At 43.1% G+C, this 24,436-nt stretch overlaps 1 protein-coding gene across 3 annotated transcripts in view; it reads left to right on the top strand.

The window, feature by feature from the left end:
* LOC140516813 (uncharacterized) overlaps positions 1–23,896 on the top strand; it is a 93,878-nt gene extending 69,982 nt beyond the window's left edge. The window contains exons 3-6 of one of the 3 annotated variants that reach the window (XM_072627716.1): positions 15,749–15,916; positions 21,565–21,798; positions 21,952–22,140; positions 23,209–23,852. In XM_072627716.1, coding sequence (XP_072483817.1) covers positions 15,896–15,916; positions 21,565–21,798; positions 21,952–22,140; positions 23,209–23,430 — 666 coding nt within the window. In that variant the 5' untranslated portion in view covers positions 15,749–15,895 and the 3' untranslated portion in view covers positions 23,431–23,852. Of the gene's footprint in view, positions 1–15,748; positions 15,917–21,564; positions 22,141–23,208 lie in introns of all 3 variants that reach the window. The other 2 variants (XM_072627713.1, XM_072627714.1) reach the window with 2 other exon arrangements.
* Positions 23,897–24,436: the final 540 nt, after the last annotated feature.

Here is a 24,436-nt window from a genome sequence, read left to right on the forward strand (position 1 = left end):
AAGCAACTATGCCCCCCAAAGTTTGGGGGATACACAAGCTTCTATTTTAATGCAACGTAGGGGAATGGTAGAAAGAAAGGGGAGTTATTGAGACTTACTACAACTTGCCCTCTCACCCCATGTCGTTCAGTTCACCACTTCATGATTTCATTTCTTAGCAGAGATAATAGAGTGGTTTGCCATTTCCTTCTCCAGCGCATCGTAGAGATGTGGACACTAAGGCAACAGGATTAAGGTCTTGTTCAGTGTCACACTGCTAGTATTTGCCTGAGATGAGCTTTGAGTTCAGGAAGATGAGTCTCCTGGACTCCTGGCCCAGAACTCCATTCACTGCCCCACCTGGTTGCCACCTCTCGTCACTGTAAATTGTAGGACTCTTTAAGGGCAAGGACTGTTTAGCTTTTTCATCTTTTGTATTCCCAGAAAACCACTTAGACGGAGGAAGTAAGTCAATAAACATTTGTTGTGCCAAGCACTAGGGATACAAAGGAACTAAAGAGTTCTTGCTCTCCAGGAACTCACTGGATATCGCAGGAGATAACATACAACAAACTACACACAGGATAAATTGGAGATAATTAAAGGGAAATGCCCTAAGAATTTAGGGGGATGGGAAAAGCTTGTTGTTAGAGGTGAGATTTTAGCTTGGACCAGAAGGAAGCCAGGGAAGCCAGAAAATAGGAGGAGAGAGTGTTCCAGGCATGAAGGACAGCCAGTGAAAATTCCTGGAGTTGGGAGAATGGACTGTTTTGTGCTCAAATAGCAAGTAGGTACTCATCAGTGGGTTGAAAAGTACTTTGTGGGATGGGGAAGGTGTGAATTGGAAGAAACCTGGAAAGGAGTCTGATAAAATGTTTTGCTAATTGACCTGGCTGATATTTTGACTGGTACAGAAATATACTTTTAAAAATACTTACATTAATGTATTTAATTCAAGCCCTGCAGATTTTGCAAAGACTTGGCGAGTATGAACATGTTGAATGCCACTGCTATTTTCTTCCTTAAAAACATATGCAATGATGGAAAATTTTATCCACATCAAGAGAAAGAATTGTAGAGTCTGAATGCAGATAGAAGCATACTATTTTCTCTCTCTTTTTTGTTTTGGTTTTTCTTTCTCATGGTTTTTCCCTTTTGTTCTTATTCTTCTTTCACAAAGTGACTAAATTGGAAATATGTTTAATATGATTGTATACATATACCCTATATCACATTACTTGCCTTATTGAGGAGGGGGCTGGTTCGGGATGGAGAAAAAAATTTAGAACTCAAAATCTTGTAAAAGTTAACGTTGAAAACTATCTTTACATGTAATTAGAAAAATGAAATACTATTAGTGGAAAAAAACATGTAAAACACATGCACAAAAGTTAAAAAGATTTCAGTTATCTCATACCTCAGAAAAAGCAGGGGGAAAATGTATAATTAACTTCAGCATATCTACTAAAAGTAAAATACAGAATCATCCTTTATTATGAATAAGTTTGTATGGTTAATTAACATGAAAGATTTTTTCAAAAGATAAATAAATCTCAGTTAGTCTTAACATATTTTACATTAGGATAGGTCAGGAAAGGCTTGAGCACCAAAACAAGGATTTTATTTTTGTTACTAGAGATAGATAAGGGAAACAGTGGAATTTATAGAGTTGATACTTGAATGAAAGATGAACAGGAGTGGGGAGAGGCTTGAGGCAGGGAGATTAGCCAGCAGGTTATAGCAATACTCTGGGCATGAGGTGGTCTTGGTGGTGCCAGTGGCAGTGTGATGGATGGAGTCTACTGAAAAGTGTGTTGAATTGAGAATTGGGAGAGCTGGTTTTCAGTCCCAGCTTTTTTACAAACTTTGTAACTTGGGCACATCATCTTACTTCTTCATGCTTCAGTTTCCTAACCTCTAAAATAAGGAGGTTAGAGTGGATAAATTTTCATCCAGTTCAAAAATTTAGGATTCTTTGAGTACAATTGTGTGAAGTAAAATAATGATGAAAAGCAAGAACACAGTCCATGGAATCAGGGCTCAGAGTTGGAGGGGACCTCAGAACTCCTTTACCCTAAAACTTCTTTATGCAGGAATCCCCTCTATATAGTATTCATTCATTAAGCAAACTTGTTTACTTGTTATATATCTACACAGTGTGCACTGTATGCTGCTACATTGGGAGAGAGAATAGAGAGAAGTGAAGTTTACCAAATCTGTCCCTGTTCTCATGGAGCTCTCAATTCTAACCCTAACCCCAGATCTCTCACTATCTAATATAACAAATAGTTATGGTTAAGATAGCCCACATTTCTGCCCTCAGGTTAACCATAACCATAACCATAACAAATAATATATAAGATTGCAAGATCTGGAGTCAGGAAGACTTGAGTTTGAATCCAGCCTCAGACATTTACTAGCTGTGTGATCCTGGGCAAGTCACTTAACCCTAATTGCCTCAGTTTTCTCATCTGTAAAACAGACTGGAGAAGGAAATGGGAAACCATTCCAGTATCTTTGCTATGAAAACTGCAAACAGAATCAGGAGGAGTTGGACATGACTAAAATAACAGAACAACAAACAGCAGTACCTATGTGAAAAGCTATACAGAAGAAAGTGTTCTGTGAATCAAAAGGGAACAAGGAAGCATTCTAGGAGATAGCATTTGAGTAGAGCAGCAAAGGCTGTATAGAAAATACAATAGACTAAGAGGAATGTGAAATTAAAAGTGCAGTACAAGCCAAATGGGAGGCATCTAGGTGGCCCAATGGAAAGAGCACTGGACATAGAGTCTAGAAAGCCTAAATTCAAATTAGCCTTCGACATTTACCATCTGTGTGACCTACATACTTAACCTCTGTTTGACTAGTAATCCACTGGAGAAGGAAATAGCAATCCACTCCAATATCTTTGCCGTGAAAACCCCAAGGACAGTGTGGTGGTGGTGGGGTCTTGAAGAGTTGAATAAAACTAAACTACAGCAACACAAGCTAATTGACTTTTAGTGTTGGGAATTTAACACCTTATCTAGGAGCCCATTACACCTTTGAATATCTATAGTCTAGTAAAAGCAAGGCTAATAATCCCTTTCCACAAGTACTTAAAGATGCTTGTCCACCCTAAATTTTCTCTTTTCTAGGATAAATTCAACTTGATTCAGTTCAACAAGCAATGATTAAGTATCAGCCATATCAGCCAACATTTATGAAGTGCTTTTTATGTCAGGCACTAATGCTACAAAGATAAAATTAGGATATAATCCCTGCCTTCAAGGGATTTATATTCAGCTTGGAATTTACAAAGTTTACAGAGATAAATAAATACAAGATACATACAAAGCAATTTCTGGGGTTGAGGTGGTGGGGCACTAATAACCAGAAAACCCTCTTTTGGTAGTTAATGATTGAAATGAGCAGAGCTTTCAAGGAAATTGGATTCCAAGAATTAGAGATTAAGAGGATTCCCAGACTTGGGACATGAACAATGCAGAAACAATAAAGGGAATGCATAAGGAATAATAAATAGTGCAGTTTGTTGGAATACAGACTATGTGAGGGAGAATAGTAGCTAATACCACTTGGAAAGGTAGACAAGAACCAGACTGAGGACTTTAAATGACAACTAGTGTAAATTGTGTTTTATCCTAGAACCACTGAAGCATAGGGAATGTTATCGTCAGATGTGCACATTAGGAATATCAGTTTAGTAGCTGTTTGGCAAATGAACTGGACAAGTAAAAGAATGGGCCTAATGAGACCAGTTAGGAGAAGGAGACTTTACATTCAGGTAATGACAGCCTGAAACAGAGAGTCAGTAATTCTAGTGAAGAGAGTAGGACTGATTCAATTGGGAGTATGCTGGTAAATGTTTAACAACCGACTCTCCAATAAAAATGTGTGTATGTGTGTGTGACCCATGTTTAAGTTTAATCTTCATTAACATTTTTCCATTATATTCTTAAATCTAGACAATCAATAAAACAATAAATCAAGCCCTAATTTGTAGCATTTATTGATTTGCTAAGATATAAATGCTCACACTGAAATTTTAACAACCAACTCTTGAGAACTTGTATGAGCTGTCTCCAGTGCCTCCCCTGGACAAGTAATGTTAAAGTAAGAAGTTAACTTCACAAGAACTGGTAATCGATTTGAGATGAGGTGAAGGAGAAAGAAGAGGCATGGATGCCTCCTTTCTAGGCTGGGAATCTGAGTGACTAAAAGTGATAGAGCTATTGATACAAAAAGAGAGGAAGAAGGAGGAGGATTGTGTTTGGGCAAAATCTAATGAGTTCTGTTTTGGATATGGTGAATTTGATAAGTTTGTGTGGCACGCTGGATAGAGTATTAGACCTGGAGCTAGAAAAATCTGAGTTCCAATATGGCCTCGGACACTAGTGTGATCACGTCACCTCTGTCTCAGTTTCTTTATCTGTAAAAACCTTCCCAGAGTTGTAATGACAAAATATTTGTAAAGCCCTTTACAATCCAAAGTTATTTAGAAATGCTAATCTATGCTTCTATGGATATCTATTGGATATCAGGGAAGAGGTTTGACCCCCCCCCCCCATCATCAACAATTGTTATTTTGTTTGTCCTTCATTCTCAAGAGGACTGTGACATCAAGATGATGACGACTTGTGGTTGACTTTGATTTGAGTGAGTGAGGGTTGTGCAAGGTCGCCAACCTCACTTTCTCCTGGAGAGCCATCTGGGTCCAGATATTCATCAGAACTAGAGATGTCCCAGAATGCAATGTGGGACCCTGGCCGTTTTAGGCTAAAGTCTTATCAGATTCTCATTTTGAGTGAGATATACCCATTCAATGAATAGACCTCTTTAAGTAGTTACTCCAGGGAAGGCCCTTTTTGATAAAAAAAAAAAAAACAAAACACAAACTGGGAGGGGAAGATCCTCAAGGTTCCTAGGTAAAAGAGAAAAAGTCACTATTTAGTATTTACATTCACTCTGTGCTAAGTGGGGTGGGGACCCGTTGTCCAACTGGGCTTAAGGCTTGGTGTTTGAGCAAGAAGTCGAGCCAGTAAACCCAAAGGGAAAATGTTGGGGGTGTAAGCTCAGTTCCATGTGGACAGTCTCGGGCAGGTAAAAGTGAGGACTTCTAAACCTTAGAGTTCTCATGAGGCCCCCCAGGGAACAGCAGGGAATTGAGGTGTGAGACCGGGATATCTCGTGCATTTCCGCCTCTTCCCGTGGGATGGGAAACGTGCTGGGAGAGAGCATCCCCGCCCTCGAGATTGGCCCGGGTCTGAGCACACCTATTGTTATCTAACAGGCACGGTATTCAGGTGCAAACTATGCGGCAGGAGAGCTTAAGTAGGGTCAGGAAAGCCTGAAGGCGCTCTTAGCGCTGAGGGGCCCTGACAGGACAGAAGGCCCCTCTTCCTTCTCTCCTCTCTTCGCTCTTCCCTCTCCCCTCTCTCCCCACTTCCACTTCCATTAAGATCTTTGCCTCCTGGGGAGATTCCTCTCTCCTCAGGAAGAGTTCCCCCTGCACATGTAACCAAGACCCTGAATAAAGCCTAACCCTTGTTCGACTCTGGAAAGTCTCTTCTCTCATACGTTTATCCGGTTTGGCCAGCCAAAGACCTGCGATAGGTAAGGTAAGACTCGGGTAGCCCTCAGGCCTCTAGGCCTGGCAGGAAAAAGGTAGCTTTTGGCGGTGGAAGTGTACTTTCCCCTGGGTAGAGCACCCCAGGTGAGGATAGAGAGGAGAGGAGAGATCATCAACAATTAATTATAAACTTAAGGTAGGGATACTGTATACTCCATTACAAGACTCTCAGTAAATATGTGGGTTATTAACCATTTATAGGAATATGTATATTACATATACTACATATATATATATATATATACATTTCTGTCTTGACAAGTGAATTTCAGGAATGAAGACTTGCTTTCTTTAAAAATTTTTTTTTTGGCTATTCTAGAATTAGTAACCATTAATAGCCTTATTTAAATAGACTTTCCTTCGGCCTCACAGTGTCTTATATGTGGGTAATTCATCCATGTTGTGTCGTTTCTAGCCACTCTAGTAGCCTTTGTGGGAAAATCATTCTTTTCTCTGAGGCTCTACTTGTGGAGTAGTTAGCTATACTCTTCTTCTGGGTCTGTTCTAACTAGGGGCTTGTTTTAACTCATAATGTTATTCATTGTGTTTGGCATTTTCTTGTGTTTACTCATATGTCCCACCAGAAACTTCTTTGTTTGCTTTCATTTGTTTTTTTGTGCTAAGGGTCGAACTTTGTTTGGTTCTTTGTGCTATGGTCAAACTTTGTTCTCTCCTGCACTCAGACACCTACTGAGTAATGTGATTTGGGGGTTCTTTGGCTATCTTGTTGGCACTTTTGGAGAAGATAGTGATAATCAGTGGCAACAACAACAGTAGTATTTTAAAGTTTGCAAAACATTTCATTCATGTGCTTTGTTTCATTTATGCCTCATTCTAGCCTAGTTGAGTTACTTATTACTAATAAGTGTTATTATCCTCATTTTATAGATGAGGAAACTGAGGTTCAGAGATAGCAAATGAACCTTGGTCATACAGATAATGCATAAGAAATGGGATTTTAACTCATCTTCCTAACTCCAAAATCTACTGAGTCACATCTACCTTTATTTTAAATATAAAAAGGCAAAGATACTGATGTTGATTTTCACCATTCCTGAACAGCAAGTGCCCTATCAACTTGATTCTTATTTTGGTTGGACTTTGACCTTTAATTAGTCAGTCACTGATTACATAGGAACAGATTTTCGTAAGTCTTCAGCCTCTAACCTATCATTTCTTCTCTTGAGAAAGGGTCCATTTTGCTTTTTTGTTTGTGATGTTTCGTACTAGCACCTTGCAATTCTCTTGTTTTTAAAAAGTAAATTTTTATTGATATCTTTTGTTTTTATATCACTTGACTTTCCCACTGTATTCCTTCCTTTCCCTTCCCATAAAGTTAATCCATGTAACAAAGAATTTTTTAAAATGAAAGAAAAGAGGACAAACATCTACAAAATCAATCAATCAATACATTACCTAGAAAACCCTATTTGTAATACTCACCACTCATTCAAACCACCCACCACCATCACCACCTCTTCAGAGAAATGGTAAGAAGTACCTGATCATAACTCTTCTTTCAAGCCAATGTTGCCTTTAGAAATTTGCAATTTTCATTTTCAATTATTTTGTTGTGACTCTTTCTAGTTACATTATTGTAGTCATTGTATGTATTGTTTTCTTGGTTCTGCTTACTTCACTTTGCATTACTTCATGTAAACCTTCCCATGCTTCTCTGTATTCAATAGAGTCATCATTCTTAAAGCACAGTAATATATTGCATGCTTAAGTCATAATTTGACAAGCCATTCCCCGACTGATTAGCATTTATTTGCCTTTCAGTTCTTTGCTACCACAAAAAGTGATGTTATTATATGAGGCATTTCTTTTTGTCAGTGACTTCCTTGGGGGTGAATGCCCAGAAGTGTAATCTCTGGGTCAAAGTATATGGACATTTTAGCCACTTTCCATTTAATTCAGTAAGCATTTAAGTACTGACTATGTGCCACAAGTACTGGAAAGTGGTGGGGATTCAAAGACAAAATGAAACTAGCCTTTAAATCACCTAAGTGCTACACTGTGACAAGAGTCAGGAACCTTAGTTCAGACATGGCTTCAGACACTTACTAGCTGGGTGACCCTGTGCAAAAATCACTTAACTTCTGCCTGCCTTAGTTTCCTCAACTGTAAAATCAGGGTGATAATAGCACCTATTTCACAGGGTTCTTGTGAGGATCAAATGAGATAATATTTGTAAAAGCACTTACCACATAGCAGGCACTTAAAAAAAATGCTTATTTACCTCCCCCATAAGCAGCTTACATTCTACTGATCTTTGGTCTCTTTCATGTCTCAAACATGGATCCTGATTTCCAACATACTTTTCTCTACCTCCCCTTTGCCTGCTTTTACCCTGATTTGGTAAAATAATCAAAGTAAATGTTGACTTGGTCTGGAATCTCTTGTCAATAAGTTAATAGAATTTCTTTACCTCTTCGTCTTCTTTAGCAAATGCCAGCATATAAATGGTTGTTTTCCTTTTGGGCCTTGGGGGTTATGCTCATCACTGAACACAAGAAGACCAGACGTTCCATAACATAATGTTTCTTACTGTCCTGGGGTGTACAGTGAAACCAGATACCCCAGATGTTTTGTTTGCCTCTCCAAAGAGAACTCATGAGCTATTTAGCTTCTCTGATCTTCTGAATATCAATATTTCTGGGCTGCAGTTCTTCCAGGAATAGCAGCTGGTCAGTAACTGAACAAGTATATCCCATTTACAGTTTTTACAGTTAAGTTAATCTTTAAAGATGGTCTTGAATGCTTAGTGCTCTTACCTCATCTCATTATTTCTACCTGCTACAACAGAATCCAAAGGATGGGTCTTGCACAAGACTGAGAATCATTAAGAAAGTTTTTTTTCTTTGTTTCATGGACTGCCATGAAATTCTTCATCACCGAGGCGAATGAACATTTTTGTATGTAGCTAAATTGGTCCCTAGGTTGCAAACTTTGTCTGGGACCAAATACTTTAAAAATATTTTTAAAAATCACATGTAAAATTACAAACTCTGTTGCTTATAAGTTTTAAGAAGTATGTTGCTTTCTTCTCAACATTTCCTTTTGTAAATTCCTCTGGATTTTGTTGCCATGATGATGATGATGGTGTTGACGTAGTTGCAGCATATGTGTTGCTCTGATTCTTCTTTCTCCATGTGGCACCTCCTAAGCCTTCACATATTTTCTCATAGGCTTCATTTCTCATGAAGCCCATCAGGTAGTAAGTGTTGTTTATTGGAAAGAGTATTGGAACCGGGAGTTAGCAGATCTGCATTCTCATCCCAGTTGTGATACTCACTAGATGTATGACCTTTGACAAGTCAGTTGACTTCTCCAACTATTGATTTCCCCATGTAAAATGAGGCAATTTGAATCTAAAGTCCCTTCTAATTCCATAAGTATGTGAAGTTTATCTTAAGCATTAAAAATGGAAAAGAATCTTTTTGAGATTGTATCATTGAACTCTCTTATTTTATAGATAAGGTCATTGGGGCCATTTTCAGTACAGACTTTTCAGTAAAGGCCCTGGTAAAGAAACTTGGTTGCAAGGTTCTAGAGAAAGAATGAATAATGAAAAAAGTCAAGGAATAGACTGAAAAATTTTGTCATCTAGAAGAGAATGCAAGGTAAATTGAGATGTATATTTGCATACATATGTATAAATATATGTATACCACTCAGTAGTCTCTCTTTGGCATTCATGCTATTCCTATCTACTACCCAATCAAAAATGTAGTAGCTATTGTGTCCTTCTCAAAGAGTTTGATATTTGACTTATAATTTTTCTCTCCTCCCCAACTCCTGCCCTCACACTAGGGGACTTCAACATACAAACTGATTCTCAAATACTCTAAATACTCAGTTCCTAAAGGTACTCACATTCAATGAGTTATTCTTCTACCCCACCTCAGCCACACACAAAGACGGCCATATACTTGATCTTGTCATTACCCACAAATGTACCACCTCCATGTTCAAAATTTCTGAAATTACTTTATCCAACCATAACCTATTGGATTTTCACCTCTTCCTCTGCCTTCCGTCACACTGCCCTTCTCTTCATTGGCATCATGATCTCTAATCCCTTGACCCTTCAGGCCATTTCCCCTGCATTAATCAACTAATTCAACTCTATAATAACTCCTTTTGAATTCCTAGCTCTCTTCTCATATTGATGATTATACCCGACCAAGACTCAGTTTGCATCACTCCCACCATTTTATTATCCTAGACCCTACACTTGCACTACTGAACAAAGGTAGAGAAAATCATGTAACACTCTGACTGGGTTCACTACAAATTTATGTTGTACAACCTTGATTGGGCCCTCACTGCTACTAGGCAATTCTACTACACCTTCCCTTCCCACATACTATCCATTCTCCACAGAGGTGTTTCTAAACTTTTTAATTTCAAACTTCAAACTTCTCATAACCCTCTTTCTCTTCATTCTCTCAGCTGAGAACTTTGCCTCATATCTTACAGAAAAAAACATAAAAGCTATTCACCATGAGCGCCCTCTTTTCTCCTTTTCTTTATATCCTATTACTCAAGTGCCTTCTGCTACTTACTTACTTCTTACCAATGTTAACCCATCTACTTGTTTAAGTGATTCCATTCGTCTCATCTCCTTTAACATTGCCTCTTTTCCTGTCTACTGTCTCATTATACTGCCTATAAACAGGTCCATGTCTGCCCTATCCTGAAAAATCTCTCAATTGATCCTTCTACTCCTTCCTCCCCCCACCCCTCAACAAATGTGGTGTAGTATCTCTTCTTCCCTTTGTAACTAAACTCCTTAAAAAGGCCTTTTACAATAGGTGCCTCCACTTTCTCACCTCTCATTCCCTTTTTAACTCCTTATAATCTGGTTTCTGATCTTATCATTCCATTGAAACTGCTTTCTTCAAAAGTACTAATGATCTCAACTGCTGAATCCAATGCTCTTTTCTCAGTCCAGGTTCCCCTTGAACCCTTTGCAGCCTTGGACACTACTGATCTCTTTGTAATCCTTGATAGTCTCTTCTCCTTTGTACCCTCTTCTCTAGGTTTTTAGAATACCACTCGCCTCATTTTTCTCCTACCTGACTGCTCCTTCTCTGTCTCCTTTGCTGGATGCTTCTCTAGATCCTACCCTCTAATCAAAGGTGTCCCAAAAGAAGTCCCAGACCCTTTTCTTTTCTTCCTCTGTGCTACTTGGTGATCTCATCAATTCCCATGGATTTAATTACCATCATTTATGCTGAGCATTCTCAAATCTACTTATCCTTCTCCAGTGTCTCTGCTGATCTCCAATCTCACATCTCCAGATGCCTTTCTGATATTTTGAACTGGATGTCCAGTACACATATTAAGGTCATTATGTCCAAAACACAACTCATTAGCTTTCCTCCTAAACCACCCCCCACTCCTAACTTTATTATTTCTGTAGAGGGCTACACCATACTCCTTGTCTCTCAGGCTCATGACCTAAGAGTTATCCTGAATTCCTACTATCTAGATCCAATCTCTTTCCAAGGCCTACTCATTTTATGTTTTCAATATTTCTCATATATGTCCGCTTCTCTCTTCTGCCTCTGCGACCACTCATATACCCACCCTTATCACCTCACACCCTTATTACTACAATAGCCTGCTGGTGAGTTTGCGTTCCCCAGTGTGTTCCCACTCCAACTCATTCTCCATTCAGTCACTAAAATGATTTCCCTAAAATGTAGGTCTGATCATGTTCTCCACCCCTTCCCCTATCACTGAGATCAAATGAAAAATAATCTGATTGGTATCCAAAACTTTTCATAACCTCTCTCTCTCCAGTCTTTCAAGACTTATTCCCTGACCCATATTCCTTGATCCAGTGACACTTATCTCTGAACACTCCCTCTCTAGGCTCTAAGCATTTTCTCTGGCTGTCCCCCATGGCTATCCACTTTGACTACTGACTTCCTTTAAGTCCCAACTCAGATCTTATCCTCTATAAGAAGCCTTCCCTAGCCCCTCTTAATTCCAGTGCATTCCCTGTGTCAGTTTTCTCCAGTCTATCCTGTATTAGCTGGCTTTAAATGTATTTGCTTGCAGGTTGTTTCTCCCATGAAGGCAGGGACTGTCTTTTGCCTCTATTGCTTAGCACAGCGCCTGGTACAAAGCAAGCACTTATAAATATTGATTCATTGATTGATTAGCTCAAATGGAAGAAGGAGGAAAATAGCTGAGAGGAATGGATGGATCAAGCGGGTTTTTTGAGAAATGAGACTGACATGGACATATTTAAAGGTAGTAGGGATGCAGTAGGTAGACTGAGAGAGACTGAAGATAAACGAGAGTTGGGATTGTAGAGGAGGCAAATATGCTAGAGAAGACAGGATGGAACTCGCAATTGTGCTCTTGCTGTTCTGTGCTGGGGGTTGGATGCTTACAAGTCAGCACATAACTGCTGAGACTATTTAATTGGAATAGCCTTGGACTGGAGGGTTCCTTTGCATCAACAGAAAGGGAGGAGAGCATAAGTAATGAGAGAACTGGAGATGTGGGAGGATGGGAAACTACTGGCACTCAGAAATATCATGGAACTATGGCAGGAAATAGAGAGGATGGAGCTTAGTAGAGCAGTTGTTTGTGAAAATAGATCCTTGAGGAAGGTGAGGAAGGTTTGAAATATCAGCAGTTGGAAGTGTTTGGGAATCAGACAGATGAATAATAGTACTGTGGAACAATACTGACTGCCAGATTAAGTTACATAGCAAGAAAAAAAATTTGGAAGGGGGCAGGCATGTGAAATTTCTGATTTTCTTAGTTAAATCAAGGTACATGTTCTAAAGAATTTAGTCAAGGTACCTGGGCTCTAATTTCATGGTCACTACTACCATTGAGTGCCATTGAATAGGTTATGACCTCTGTGGGCCTTAATTTCCTCATCTGTAAAATGACATCAGACTAGGTCCTTTTCAGCTCCAAATCGGTGATGTTATGAAATAAAGATTAACAGTGTTTTTAAATGATTGTCTTCTGATCCAATGCTATATTTCTCTTTGTTTTCTGCCTGGCATGAGTCAGTTCAAACAATGAAATTTCCTGCCAAGGTATTCCCACCTAAAAAACACATTAAACTTGAGAATTTACTTAAACTGCAATTAATCACTTAATAAAAACATATGGGAGGAACTGGACCTTAATGTTTGGTTAGGGGTTAATTCAGAAACTGACAAGCTTGAATGGGCAGCCCTGGTGGAATTGTATGTGTAGTCCAAACAGGCCCTCCAGCAGCTTTTGACTTTGTAGAAACAGATTTAACTTTTTCCAAGGAATGATCTGATTAAAATCTGCTGATTAGATGAGATTTTTTCCTAAGGAGCACCTGAAAACAAAACAGCTTTTGTTACTTAAAAAAATAACAATAAAGTTTAAAAAAGAAAAAAAGCTTCTGCAAATTGTGTCACTAACAACCCAGTTAACTCTCAGTTATCTGTATATTGTGGAGAATTATTTTCAGTCCTTACTCTGGCCACCCACTCAAATAGGCTTTCCCTGCAACTTTTCTCCTTTTTCTTCTGCTTCTTCACAAGACTCTTTGCTATTTTTGTCATATTTACTTACTTTTTTTCTGCTGCCTCAGGCCATCTTGCACTCTAAAAGCTATGAATGTAAATAGCTAAGGACACAATTATTTGGGTTATGTACCCTCAAGACCTCTGTCTATAGTCAGTCAGGAAGTATTGAGGGTCTGCATATGTGGGGATCATTTGTGTCAGAAGATGCATTTATGGGAGATGCGAAAAAATAATAGTCTGTGAAATTCAGTTGGGAACCTAGAGTTGGTTTTTGTTGATTTTGCTTTGTTTTGGTTTTATCAGCAGCCTAATTACTCATTACAAAGCTGCTGAAAGCTATCAACAAGGACCTCCTCTGCTCATAAATTCACAAATACTATTCTTGTGTCTAGATTCTGGATCTGATTTTATCATACAGGTACATGGCTAACCTATCCCTGTTTCTTGTCAGGCATCAACTTCCCCATATGATGTAAGTCCATGAGACAAATGGATGCTGGCTTCCCATCATAAATGGGATTGTGTTGATTCCCAAAACTAATTCTTTGAACGCTGATTTTCTTTATGTTGCTTCCCTCTAATGAGGACTACTTATTACATGGTTATTTGAAATATGAAAAGAATAGTTCTTACTTCCTGAATCTTAGTTGGATTTTAACTTTTATGTTTAATGTGTGACAAAGTAATCTGATCTCCACAAACCGCAAAAAAAAGAAAAAAGAGTTAATGCTTTATTAAGCATTTATGTGTCCAAGGCACTGTGCTAGGTACTGGGGCTACAAAGATGGGTATGTCATGGACCTTGCCCTTTAAGATCTCACCAAAATTGAAAGTGAGATTGGCTAACAATGCAAAGTTTCTCATGATATTCCCCTGAACCAGCTAATCCAGATTCCAAGATGGAGCTGCCAGGATGATACCAAAAAAATGGAAAATTGAACAACTTTGTCACTGTTTTTATAAAGAATTATTTTCATTATTAGTCATAGCAGAACCACCACATTTTGACTCTTAACACTTCACTCTCAGCTGTACTATATTAAATTAAAATGTTGCTTGAAAAGATGACAATGGGAAGAGCAGCTGGGATATACCAAGTACATCATGTGAAAATTTGTGCATGCAGTCTTAAAAGCATTGAGGGATTATTTTGTAAGATATCTCAGGGAAGAGTAGGTTTCAAAGAAAACTATAAATGACGTTAATCCTGGCTCTACTACTTACTACCTGTGTGATCTTGGACGCAAGTTGTTTCACTTCACTGGAACTCTGTTGCCTTCACTATAAAACTGGGAGAGGTGAACTGGGTGACCTGTAAGGTCCCTTTCACCTCTAAAGCCTTAATCTTATGATCTAATAAGAGAAAAGATACAATATGCAACAGTAATACAAAGAAGATTGTGATAATTATAAAGGAGAGGAATTGGACAAGGTACTGTGAGGAATTTGAGGTGAAACATCACTTTTCTTTGGGAATTAAGGGAGCTGGTGAGGAGTGTCAGGGAAGGTTTTGTAGAAGATTTGGGCCTTGAAGAAATGGAGAGACTTCAATAGATGGAGATTCTATTCTATTACAGGTAAGGGAGATAGTATGGACAAAGGTCCAGAGAAAGGAAATGACTTGTTTGTGTGTTTTGTCCTTCATTCTGGAAGAGGACCATGACATCAAATTGATGACATGACTTGCAGTTGATTTTGATTTGAGTGAGGGAGGGCTGTTCAAGGTCATCAACCTCACTTTCTTCTCCTGAGCCCTCTGGATCCAGTGACTAGATATTCATCAGGACGACTGGAGATGGCCCAGGAGGCAATGGGAGACTCTGACCCTTTCAGGCTAAGGTCTTATCAGAATCTTACTTGGAGTGAGATATACCCATTCAATGAATAGACTTCTTTAAGTTACTGCAGGCTTGGCCCCTTTAATAATAAAAAAAAAAAAAGAAATCAAAGTGGGAGGGGAAGACCTTTAGGGTTCCTGGGTAAAAGAGACAAAAGGACAGGAAAGGACAGAATGACATGGGAAGATCTCTTCCAGTTTGGCTCAAATACAAAATAAGGAAAGAAGAGTATTTTGAGATTTCCTTGGAAAATTAGGTTGGAACCAGATTAAAGAGGGTCTTAACTGCTAGCAACATGGAGAGTAATTGCTTTATTTGGGACTTAATGGGGATCCATTGAAAGTTTTTGAATAGAGGAAAGAAGATCAGAGCTATTTATTAGGAAGATTTTTTTCTGGAAATAGTGTAAGCAGAGGTGTTAAACATGCAACCCTCAGTATTTCTGAGTGCCACCCAGTCAGACGAAACCATAATTGGGTGTTGGAGACCAGTACTTTAGCCTGGGCCCCCTCACCCCATGAGAAAGCCACACCCCCAGTAGCCTGTTCGGGGACAAGCTGAACCACAAGACGTTCCTGCCAGCAGATGTCCTGACTACAGAATGTTTTAGTACCGCCCCGGAAAGCCCCTGGAGCCAGTTCCTCCTATACCTATCCCCTCTCCGTCCTATAAAAGCTTGCAGCCCTAATAATAAAATCAGACCTTGCTTACCACCCTTTTTTGGTCTCACTCCTCTTTTCACCCATCCCCTTCAGGTAGGCGTTCTCCTCGATCTCCCCACTCATACTGGCCCTGCAGGACGGGGCAAGTGGCGCCCAGACGTGGGGCTCGAGGTCCGGACTTCTGCCAGGCGGACCAACATTGAGAGACGATTCGTCGCGACCCCTTCCTTCTCATCGCTCATGAAGAGCCCCTGCGTTTTGGTAAGTTGAGTTTCGTCCGCCTCATTCTAATCATGGGTTCCAACCTTTCCAAGGAACAGGTCTTTATCCATGACCTTAAGCATGCCCTTAAGGATAGAGGAGTTAAGGTTAAGAAAAAGGACTTAGTGAACTTCTTTCTTTTTGTCGATGAGGTCTGTCCCTGGTTTATTGTTAACGGGCCGGACATCCATCCGGGCAAGTGGCAAAAGGTTGGGAGAGAGCTTAATAAGAAATTGCAAACTGAGGGCCTGGAGGCCGTCCCCCCTTCTGCCTTTTCCTATTGGGGAATCATTAGAGACATAGTGGAATCCGCCTCCGGAGATCCAGGTGAACGACAGCTTCTTTCGGTGGCAGAGTTTTGCTTGCTCCCTTTGTCATGGGCCGCCTCTGTTAAGTCACTAGAGCGCCCCTTACCACGGGCGGCTTCTGTAAAATCACTAGCTTCAATAGCCAAAAGTCCCCCAAGGCCCCCGTCCGTGGTCATTGACATTCCGCCAGAGCCACCAAAGCCCATTTATCCTCCCCTCCCTACAGGGCCCCACCCTACAACCGAGTCCCTAACTTTCCCTATTATTACTAAACACAAGACCCCTCCCTTAAAGAATCCTGACCCTGATACGTTAGATCCCAGGGATGAAGCGGAACTTGAGGATGAGGCCGCCCGATATAATGATCCCGATTGGCCCGCTCTTCAACATCTGCCTCCTCCTTACTTATCCCAAACCTGCGCCCCTGTACTTTTGCCCCCTGTTCCCACTCCCTCGGTCCTTACTAATGCTAGACACCAACTTTCCACCCAGGTTAAGGAGCTCCGAGAAGTCTTAGACCTACAAAAGCAATATGTACAGCTCTCTTCAGAGTTGAGTTCCCTGCAGCACTCCCTCCAGAGCTCAGTCATTCTTTCTCCCAGTAAGCCCCAGTCGACCAAGGACCCGTCCAACAGGACTGGCGCTAAGACTAAAAACTCAAAAAAAGCGCAGCCCATGATGTTCCCCGTTATAACTCGGTCCCGCCGACTTGGGCCCCCACAAACCCCTGGGGCGGGTGAACTTAACGGACTCCTCCACGAGTGAGGAAGAGGAGGAGGAAGAGGAAAAGAAGGAGGAGGAGGAAGAGGAAGAGGAGGGAGAAGAAGGGCAGAGCAGTAGGAAGGCGGAACGGGAACGGCCGGAATACGGAAATTGCATTTTAAGGGGCTTAAAGATCTCAATGCCGCAGTTAAGGCATATGGCCCCAACGCCCCTTTCACCCTCTCCGCCCTCGAGGCCATGTCCCGTGGAGGGTATCTTTTGCCAGCGGAGTGGCTCCGCGTGGTTCAGGCAGTTCTCTCACGGGGGCAATTTTTAACATGGAAGGCCGATTTTTACGATCGCTGCCAATCCACAGCGACAGCCAATCAAAAGTCCCCCAACTCCCCCGCTTCAAAATGGACCTATGAAAAGCTGAGTGGTCAAGGCAAATATGCAGGTGAGGCCAAGCAACGCCGCCTTCCCATAGGTCTCTTGGCGCAAACCGCCAACGCGGCATTTGCCGCTTGGCGCGCTTTACCAACCTCTGGTTCTCCTCTTGCCCCGCTTAATAAAATAATACAAGGGACTCAGGAGGACTTTTCTGAATACGTTAGCAGGCTCCTGGAGGCCACTGAGCGGACCCTAGGTCAGGAGGCCTCTAATGATCAGCTTGTGAGGCGCCTGGCATATGAGAACTCCAATACTGCTTGTCGCTCTGCCTTGCGCGGGAAATGGAGGGATAAAACCTTAGAGGAGATGATACGCCTCTGCAGAGACATAGATCCTTTTACTACAAAAATGTCCCAGGCTGTACATTTAGCTATCGGGGCGGCTCTCCAGCCGGGGGACTCCCAGAAGGGGTGTTTCCGCTGTGGGCAACCTGGCCACTTTGCCCGGCAGTGCCCCAGCTCGCCAGATACCCCTCCTCCTCCAACCCAAAATAGGGGTTCTCAACCTTCCACCCTCTGCCCCAGATGCAGGAAAGGGAAGCACTGGGCGAACACCTGTCGCTCCACGACAGATGTCAATGGCCACCCCCTGCAGGGAAACGGCCGGAGGGGCCAGCCCCGGGCCCCCCAGCCGATCCCCATCCTGCGGGCCTCGGGGACCAGCCCGCCCACACCCAACTCTACAGAGCCACTGCAGGAAGCGCAGGGGTGGACCTGTGTGCCGCCTCCACCACAATATTGACCCCTGAAGGTGGGGTGCATGTAATTTCTACAGGCATCTTTGGCCCCCCGCCCCCCAATTTTTATTTTTTTATTCTTGGTCACGCTTCCACTACTATTAATGGCCTTCTAATCCACCCCTCCATTGTTGACAGTGATTATATGGGGGAAATCCAGATACTTGCTTCAACCCTACAGGGACCCCTCACTGTCTATCAGGGGCAACGCCTTGCCTTGCGCAGGCTCTCCCGCTCCCCCTACAAACCCCATACCCTGCCCTCACCACCGTTAGAGGCCACTCCAAGCCCGGGTCCTCAGACATCTATTGGGTTCAGGCCATTTCCCAGGATCGCCCCATGCTTACGCTTACCATTCAAGGCAGATCTTTTGAAGGAATATTAGATTCAGGAGCTGACTCAACTGTTATTTCAAAAGATAGCTGGCTGCCTTCTTGGCCTCTTCAACCATCCATGACGCACTTTCAGGGCATAGGCCAGTCCCATTATACTCTACAGAGTTCCCAATGGTTGCCCTGGCAAGACAAGGAGGGAAATAAAGGGACTGTCCAGCCTTTTGTGGTTCCCGGCCTACCTGTCAACTTATGGGGGAGGGATATTCTTTCTCAGATGGGGGTAATTATGTGCAGTCCAAATACGGTTGTGACCCGTCAGATGCTCTCCCAGGGATTTCTCCCAGGGCAAGGGCTAGGCAAAAGAGGGCAAGGACGACCGTCCCCAATTGTTGCTGAAGGGAGGAAAGGGCGAGCAGGCCTTGGCCTTGAATGCCCAGATAATCAGAACCATTTTTCGTGAGGGCCACGGGTCCTCCTGCACTCCAGGCAGATAGGATCTCGTGGAAAAATGACCTACCCGTCTGGGTTGACCAGTGGCCCTTACCCAAGATAAAACTGGAAGCAGCGTTCGCTTTAGTGCAGGAGCAATTAGCTGCAGGGCACATAGAACCGTCCACATCCCCGTGGAACACGCCCATTTTTGTTATCCAGAAAAGGTCAGGTAAGTGGCGGCTCTTACATGATCTGCGAGCCGTCAATAAAACAATGGTTCCTATGGGGGCCCTTCAACCTGGGTTCCCCGCCCCTGTAGCCATACCACAAGGTTTCTCTAAAATACAATTGACCTTAAGGATTGCTTTTTTTCCATTCCCCTCCACCCCTCCGATTGCCAGCGCTTCGCTTTTAGTGTTCCAATTACCAATTGTGTGGGCCCTTCCCCTCGTTTTCAGTGGAAAGTCTTGCCACAAGGCATGGCTAATAGCCCTACGCTGTGCCAAAAATATGTAGCACAAACAATTGACCCTTTTCGCTTGCGGTATCCCAAGCTTTATATCATCCATTATATGGATGATATCCTCCTTGCAGGTTCAGATGATGAGGAATTGACCCAGGTATCACAGGAGCTCATTAGAGCATTGGAAAATCGGGGCCTTAAAATTTCCCCCGACAAAATACAAACCTACCCCCCGCAGCTCTTCTTGGGGTTTGAACTTTTAGCTAATCGCATTCTCTCCCAGAAGGTTCGCTTGCGAGTAAGTCACCTTTGCTCCCTTAATGATTTCCAAAAGCTTCTGGGGAAATTGAATTGGCTCAGGCCTTATCTTAAGCTCACTACGGGGGAATTGAGACCCTTGTTTGATATTCTAAAAGGAGACCCCGACCCAAATTCACCCTGTTCTCTCACACCGGAGGCCCGTAAGGCCCTTGCCTTAATTGAGCAAGCTATTCATGATCAACATATTGGGTATTACGCTCCTCTAAAACCTCTTTGGCTCTTAATTTTTTCTACCGCCTTTTCCCCCACTGGATTATTGTGGCAGGAGCATCCGTTGTTTTGGATTCATATGCCAGCCACACCTACAAAGATCCTCCCCTCCTACCCGCATTTAACAGCTGGCCTCCTGCGCCTAGGGCGAGAGGCAGCCCTTCGGCTTTTTGGTCGGGAACCAGATCATATTGTCTGCCCCTACACCGCTTCGCAGATTCAATGGCTGCTTCAGAATGATGACGATTGGGCAGTTAACTGCATTTCCTACCCAGGGATTATAGACAATCATTATCCCTCAGACAAGCTTGTCCAGTTCTTTCAGAAAACACCTGTTGTCTTCCCAAGGATTACCAAGGCGGAGCCCATCCGAGGCGCCCATTTGGCGTTCACTGATGGATCCGCCACAGGGAAGGCAGCCTTCAGTGTTGATGGGAAGGCCACCTCTTTTGACACACCCTTCATCTCTGCGCAGCTGGTGGAACTTGCAGCGGTCTCTGCGCAGCTGCTGGAACTTGCAGCGGTCATCAAGGTTTTTGAATCTGTTCCGGGTCCTCTCAATATTTGTACTGATAGCTCCTACATTGCACATTCGGTCCCTCTATTGGAAACTGCCCCGTATATTCGTCCCTCCACTAATGCGTCTCCTCTTTTTGCCACTCTTCAGCTTCTAATCCTCTCCCGTAAGCATCCCTTTTTCATTGGACATATTCGGGCCCACTCCGACCTTCCCGGTCCCCTTTCTGAAGGGAATGATCAGGTTGATCAGGCAACTCGTCGCATTTTACTTGCTCTGTCTACCTCTCCTGTCGCTGCTGCCATGCAAGCCCATAAGCTGCATCACCTTAATGCCCATACGCTTCATCTCAAGTTCCCTATCACCTGGGAACAAGCCAGACAGATCGTGAAACAGTGCCCTGGCTGCCTGACTCTTCTCCCTGAACCTCATACTGGCATCAATCCCCGAGGTCTCATTCCCGGGGAGCTTTGGCAAATGGATGTCACTCATTAACTCCCTTTTGGTCGGCTTAAATATATTCATGTGTCCATTGATACCTTCAGTGGTTTCATCTTTGCCACCTTGCAACCTGGAGAGGCCACCAAACATGTCATTAATCACCTCATTAGTGCCTTGGCAGTCCTCCCGCAGCCCAAAATTCTTAAGACAGATAATGGCCCCGGCTACACCAGCTCTTCTTTCAGATCCTTTTGTACACAACTACATATTAAGCATGTAACTGGCATACCGTATAATCCTCAGGGGCAAGGAATTGTGGAAAGGGCCCATCAGACATTGAAAAACATGGTCCTGAAATTACAGTCGGGGGGGAAGTTCTTTATCCCAGAGCTGGCAATGCCAAAACGTTGCTCAATCACGCCCTTTTTGTTTTAAATTTTCTCACCCTTGACGCTGCGGCAAAGAGTGCAGCAGACCGCCTTTGGCAGTCCTCTACGGCCCAAACCTACACTCAGGCAAAATGGAAAGATCCCCTTCTTGGCAAATGGCAGGGCCCTGATCCTGTGTTAATCTGGGGCAAAGGCCATGCTTGTATTTATGATTCAAAGTGCCAAAATGCTAGATGGTTGCCTGAAAGGCTGATCAAGTTGATGGACAAGCCAGATGTTTACAATACCGTCCAGGGGACTACACCTCCCTGAGACACATCTGTTTTTCTTTTCCCGTTTTTCAGGAGATGACACTTCTAGCGTTTCTCCTCCTGCTCCATGGAAGCCACAGCGGTTTTCAATCTCCCGACCCAGAAGCGCTTAGCCATACCCTCTTTGGGAGCCCTTGTGACTGCAGCGGGGGTACGGTCACTGTCCGCCCTAACACCTATACGCGAATGATCGATTGTACAGACAGGACGGCCTACCTCGCTTACCATCATACGGCCACAGGCATCTCCAAACAAACCTGGAAATGCGTAAGAAAACCCCGAGTCATCCCTCCAAATGGTGACCAGCCTGGGCCCTGCCCCACTGATTGCAAGTACCTTGAGGCCTTGCACTCTACATGCTACAGCTCCACCCAGCAGTGCAGTAGTGCCTCAGGGACAGTATATCTTACTGCATTGCAGGAGAGGAAATATGCTGGCACTTTTGGAGGTGAATTAGGGATGAGCCCCAGCTCTCGTGGTACCACTAACAAACATGCTCAGGCTTCTTGCGGCAAGGAAAATATTGGAAAGAATGTCTGTTGGCCCCCCCGTGCACCCACCCATATTTCTGATGGGGGTGGCCCCACGGACCAGATTAGAGAATTTGAGGTAAGGGAACGTATAAATGAGATTATTAGAAGCATGTACCCCCCTATTCATTACCACCCGCTCGCATTGCCAAAATCCAGGGGGACGGACCTTGATGTCCAGACCTCGGAAATTCTTAAAGCTATGCTCAAGGCTCTTAATTATTCTAATCCTGAATTAGCAGCAAATTGTTGGCTGTGCATGGCCCTTGGTATGCCTATGCCCCTAGCTATTTTGTCTAAAAATGGTTCTACTTCTACAAATTGCACCCTCAGTCCGCCTTTTAGGATTCAGCCCGTAGATCTGTGTCCCTCCCCCTGTATTCAAGCCCCATTCCGGAACTCTACCTTCGATATTGATGTTGGCTTCGCAACCTTTGCCAACTGCTCTGAAATCCTTAATCACACTTCTCAGGAACCCCTCTGCCCACTAACAGGTCAACTCTTTGTCTGTGGGGGCAATATGGCCTACTCTGCCCTCCCCCAGAATTGGACAGGACTCTGCGCACAAATATCAATCCTCCCCAATATTGACATTATTCCAGGGGATGAACCTGTCCCACTGCCCAGTCTAGATTACATTGCTGGGAGACCTAAGAGGGCCGTGGTATTTATCCCCCTTCTTGTGGGACTTGGAATAATGGGGGCGCTTGCCACCGGCACGGCCGGTCTGAGTGTCGCCGTAGACTCCTATACAAAATTGTCCCATCAATTGATTAATGATGTGCAAACCCTCTCGGGGACTATAAATGACCTTCAAGACCAGATTGATTCTCTGGCAGGAGTTGTTCTTCAAAATAGGAGAGGCCTAGATTTACTAACGGCAGAACAAGGGGGAATTTGTTTAGCCTTACAAGAAAGGTGTTGCTTCTATGCAAATAAATCTGGGGTAGTTCGGGATAAAATTAAAAAACTACAGGAGGATCTGCTTAAAAGACGTAAAGAACTTTTCGAAAATCCCGTCTGGAGTGGCTTGAATGGAGTCCTCCCATACCTCCTCCCTCTCCTTGGACCCTTGATTGGTCTCCTCCTACTTCTTTCTTTTGGGCCCTGGGCTTTTAGTAGACTAACCTCTTTCATTAAAACGCAGATTGAGGCTTCTCTTAAAAGCCCTATCAATATCCATTATCATCGCCTGGCATCTCTGGAGAACCCTGCGGACAACGAGGAGGACGGACTTCAGTTCTCCAAGCTTGTGCAGTCGGAGTCCCGCTGCACGCGGTGGTGGAAGGCTTTCAGGGAAAAGTGTAGGGCAGCAGCTGTGAGAAAGCCCATGACGGGAATATTGAGGCCCCATGCATCAGGAAGATAGGTGCAGCTGCAGTGGTTCCCCATGACGGGAGTAGAGCGAGGCCGCTGTGGTATGACCACTCAGGGGTCCCCTCGCTTAGCCTAAGACAGGGACACTGCCTTAACGCACCCTGAGCATGGAAACCGGCCTCATAGCCTAAGACAGGCCTCTCACCTGCATTACTTAAATAAAATGGGGGACATGTTGGAGACCAGTACTTTAGCCTGGGCCCCCTCACCCCATGAGAAAGCCACACCCCCAGTAGCCTGTTCGGGGACAAGCTGAACCACAAGACGTTCCTGCCAGCAGATGTCCTGACTACAGAATGTTTTAGTACCGCCCCGGAAAGCCCCTGGGGCCAGTTCCTCCTATACCTATCCCCTCTCCGTCCTATAAAAGCTTGCAGCCCTAATAATAAAATCAGACCTTGCTTACCACCCTTTTTTGGTCTCACTCCTCTTTTCACCCATCCCCTTCAGGTAGGCGTTCTCCTCGATCTCCCCACTCATACTGGCCCTGCAGGACGGGGCAATTGGGAAGCATTTAGCAAAATAAGTAAAAATACGCGGTTCATTTGTATTGCTTGGTTCATTTGTATTGCTTAGTTGTGCTGACTTTTTTCTTCTTAAAAAAAAAAAAAACACTGTTCTGGCATAGCTCTCTGGGAGGGGTGGGAGTGGGATACATGGGATAAGTATAGTGATATAAGAAACAGAAAATAACAATAAAAACTGATTTGAAAAATAAAATAAAACAAAGATACAATAGAATATACATAACGTTAATTTGTAGTTTTCTAAGTCAATATGCACCCTGCAAGGGATTCTTATGTGTAGTTTGGTGGCTCCCTTCTGTTTGAATTTTTCACTGCCAGTGTAAAGGTGGGGTGGGAGGGAATGAAAATGTAGCGGGGAAAAGCAGGCTATTAACAGCTCTGTAGATGAAGGTCTACACTAGGTTAGCTGCAGTGAGAACAGAAAGGAAAGGGAATGTATATGCAATATACTGGGGAAGCCAAATCATAAGA

The sequence above is a fragment of the Notamacropus eugenii genome, chromosome Y, assembly GCF_028372415.1.
Source record: "Notamacropus eugenii isolate mMacEug1 chromosome Y, mMacEug1.pri_v2, whole genome shotgun sequence".
Taxonomy (NCBI): domain Eukaryota; kingdom Metazoa; phylum Chordata; class Mammalia; order Diprotodontia; family Macropodidae; genus Notamacropus; species Notamacropus eugenii.